The 2,617-nt window shown below is 45.7% G+C and overlaps 1 protein-coding gene across 1 annotated transcript; it reads right to left on the reverse strand.

Annotated features, from left to right (window-relative positions):
- Positions 1–1,083: 1,083 nt before the first annotated feature.
- On the reverse strand, positions 1,084–2,025 carry LOC141126492 (olfactory receptor 6K3-like). Its single transcript, XM_073612432.1, has one exon. It carries the CDS (start codon positions 2,014–2,016, stop codon positions 1,084–1,086), a length of 933 nt encoding a protein of 310 aa, XP_073468533.1. The 5' UTR covers positions 2,017–2,025.
- Between the last annotated feature and the right edge of the window lie 592 nt (positions 2,026–2,617).

The following is a 2,617-nucleotide window of genomic DNA, read 5'->3' on the forward strand; positions in this document are numbered from 1 at the left end:
GGGGGTTATTATTGGGGGCAGAGAAGCCGGGAGGGAGGTTATTATTAAGGGTGGAGAAGCGGGGAGGGGGGTTATTATTGAGGGTGGAGAAGCAGGGAGGGGGGTTATTATTGAGGGTGGAGAAGCGGGGAGGGGGCTTACTATTGTGGGTGGAGAAGCAGGGAGGGGGGGTTTTAATTGAGGGTGGAGAAGCAGGGAGGGGGGTTATTATTGAGGGCAGAAAAGCAGGGAGGGGGGTTTTTATTGAGGGTGGAGAAGCAGGGAGGAGAGTTATTGCTGAGGGTGGAGAAGACGGGAGGGTTTTTTTTAATTGAGGGTGGAGAAGCAGGGAGGAGGGGTTTTAATTAAGGGTGGAGAAGCAGGTAGGGGGGTTATTATTGAGGGTGGAGAAGCAGGGAGGGGGGGTTTTAATTGAGGGTGGAGAAGCAGGGAGGGGGGTTATTATTGAGGGTGGAGAAGCGGGGAGGGGGGTTATTATTGAGGGCAGAGAAGCGGGGAGGGGGGTTATTATTGAGGGTGGAGAAGCAAGGAGTGGGGGTTACTATTGAGGGTGGAGAAGCAGGGAGGGGAGTTATTGCTGAGTCCAAAGCTGTCAATCATTGCCCTGCACTACAACACCCAGCAGCCCTGCCCCCTCCAAGAAGTTCTGCAGCAGCAACCAATCACTGCCCTGCACTACAACACGCAGCAGCCATCTCCTCCCCAAGAGTTTTTGCAGCAGCTGAGACTCCCTGGGAAATTATCAGAGGTGATGAGGAAGGGGGGTTACTATTGAGGGTGGAGAAGCAGGGAGGGGGAGCCTGGCTCAGAGCAGGACACTGTGTCTCCGAGGGAGACAGTCCACTCACTGTGCAGAGCGATATCATCCAGGAGCCGACCGCAGAGGAGGAATGGGAGGGTCGGAATGCAGCACATGGGGGAAGAAACTCAGACTGAGCTAAGGTGGAGGGGTGGGGTGGGGACGTGACTTAGCCCATGCCGAGCTGGATAGAATGGAGGAGAAAACGAATCCACTTGATTTATCAGCGTTTGGGGCCCTACAACAATGAATGGGCCCAGGGCAGATGCCCCATTTGCCCTGTGTTATAGACGGCTCTGCCACAAATAATGTCTGAGTTTTATTTTTAGGGCATGGGTCCGTACTCCATAGATCAGAGGATTAAAGAGTGGTGGAATCACCAAAGGTGTGACAGAGAGGAGCACATGAACAGTTAGAGGGAGAGTAATATTCCCCAGTCTGTATTTAAGCACAACAAATAAAACTCCAATTATGAATATTGAAAAGTTGAGCAAATGGGACACAACAGTGTGGACAGCCTTCTGACGTGACTCCTTGGAGAGGTTCATGCAGACAAAGAATATTCTTAAATAGGAAAAAGCAGTGACCAAAATGGTGGTGACAAAGTAGATGGTAAATACAGTTGCTGAAAGTGCACTGCTATTGGATGAATCTACGCAGGCCAGCACAACGAGGGACATATTATCACAAAAAATATTTTTTATTCTATCCCCACATAAAGGAAGTGCTGCTGTCAGAAAAAGGAGCAAGACGAGGATGACGAAGGTTATACCCCAACACCCAGAGATTATCCTCACAACCTTCTTGTTTGTCAATAACATGATGTACTGCAGAGGTTGACATATGGCCAAGTAACGGTCGTAGGCCATAATGGTAAAAGTGTTCATTTCAAAATAGGCAAAAGTAGAAGTGCAGAGATTTTGAATAAGACACTCAATGCGAGAGATCTTCTTTGAGGAGGTGATCAAGTCAATCATCAATTTTGGAAAAAATGAAGAGCTGCCAAAGATCCCATTGAAGAGCAAACTGGCTATGAGAATGTACATGGGTTCGTGGAGGCTTCTCTCCTTCAAAATGGCATATATGATTACACTACTTACTGTCAAAATATATGAGTAGACCATTGTAGAAAGGAAGAAGTAGAGGTATTTTTGCTTCTCCAGCTCCATCAGCCCCAGGAGGATGAAGCTGGTGCTGGTGTTGGATGCAGTGTCCATCTGTCTTCTTTCAATTCAGACTTGAGTTTAGATTAGTTAGTTGCATGATCCTGAATAATTAAGGAACATATAAAACAATGTTTAGATTGTTACTTCTGAAATGTGCATATATGCTTCCAAAATACTATCTGCTGCTATAATTTTTTGGGAATTTCCAAAAGTAAATTAAATTGTGGTAGTTGGTTCATTGCCTAGTAAATTGGTAGTGGTTGGATATTGTGTAAAATATTAGAAACTTTAGTTTCATTTGCATCTTCCTGTTGAAATTGAAGAAAGTGGAAAGATAGAGCTGGACCCGTAGGTTTATTTTACTGGTATTATTATCTTAAGGTATTGATGTTGGTGTTAATGATCTGGTTCCTTGTCAGGCAACATCTATACCCCAGAGGATCTCCACAGTCTCCTTGGCTTGTAGTGTAATGTAGGAAGGGTTGAATTTAAATCGCCACACCACTGCTAAGAAATCCAGATGCAACATTGTTCCATTATAGGTTAGGGTTACAATTCAAGAAGTGTCCAACGCGTTTTGGGAGTCTAAGTGCCCCCTTTATCAGGGCTTGACTGGCAACAAAGTTAACAAACCAGTAGTGAACTGGAACTA

Source organism: Aquarana catesbeiana, linkage group LG02 (assembly GCF_042186555.1).
Source record: "Aquarana catesbeiana isolate 2022-GZ linkage group LG02, ASM4218655v1, whole genome shotgun sequence".
Classification (NCBI taxonomy): Eukaryota; Metazoa; Chordata; class Amphibia; order Anura; family Ranidae; genus Aquarana; species Aquarana catesbeiana.

What these genes read in the sequence shown, in the direction of transcription:
- LOC141126492 (XM_073612432.1), bottom strand. Translation starts at nt 2,016, where the DNA reads ATGGACACTGCATCCAACACCAGCACCAGCTTCATCCTCCTGGGGCTG.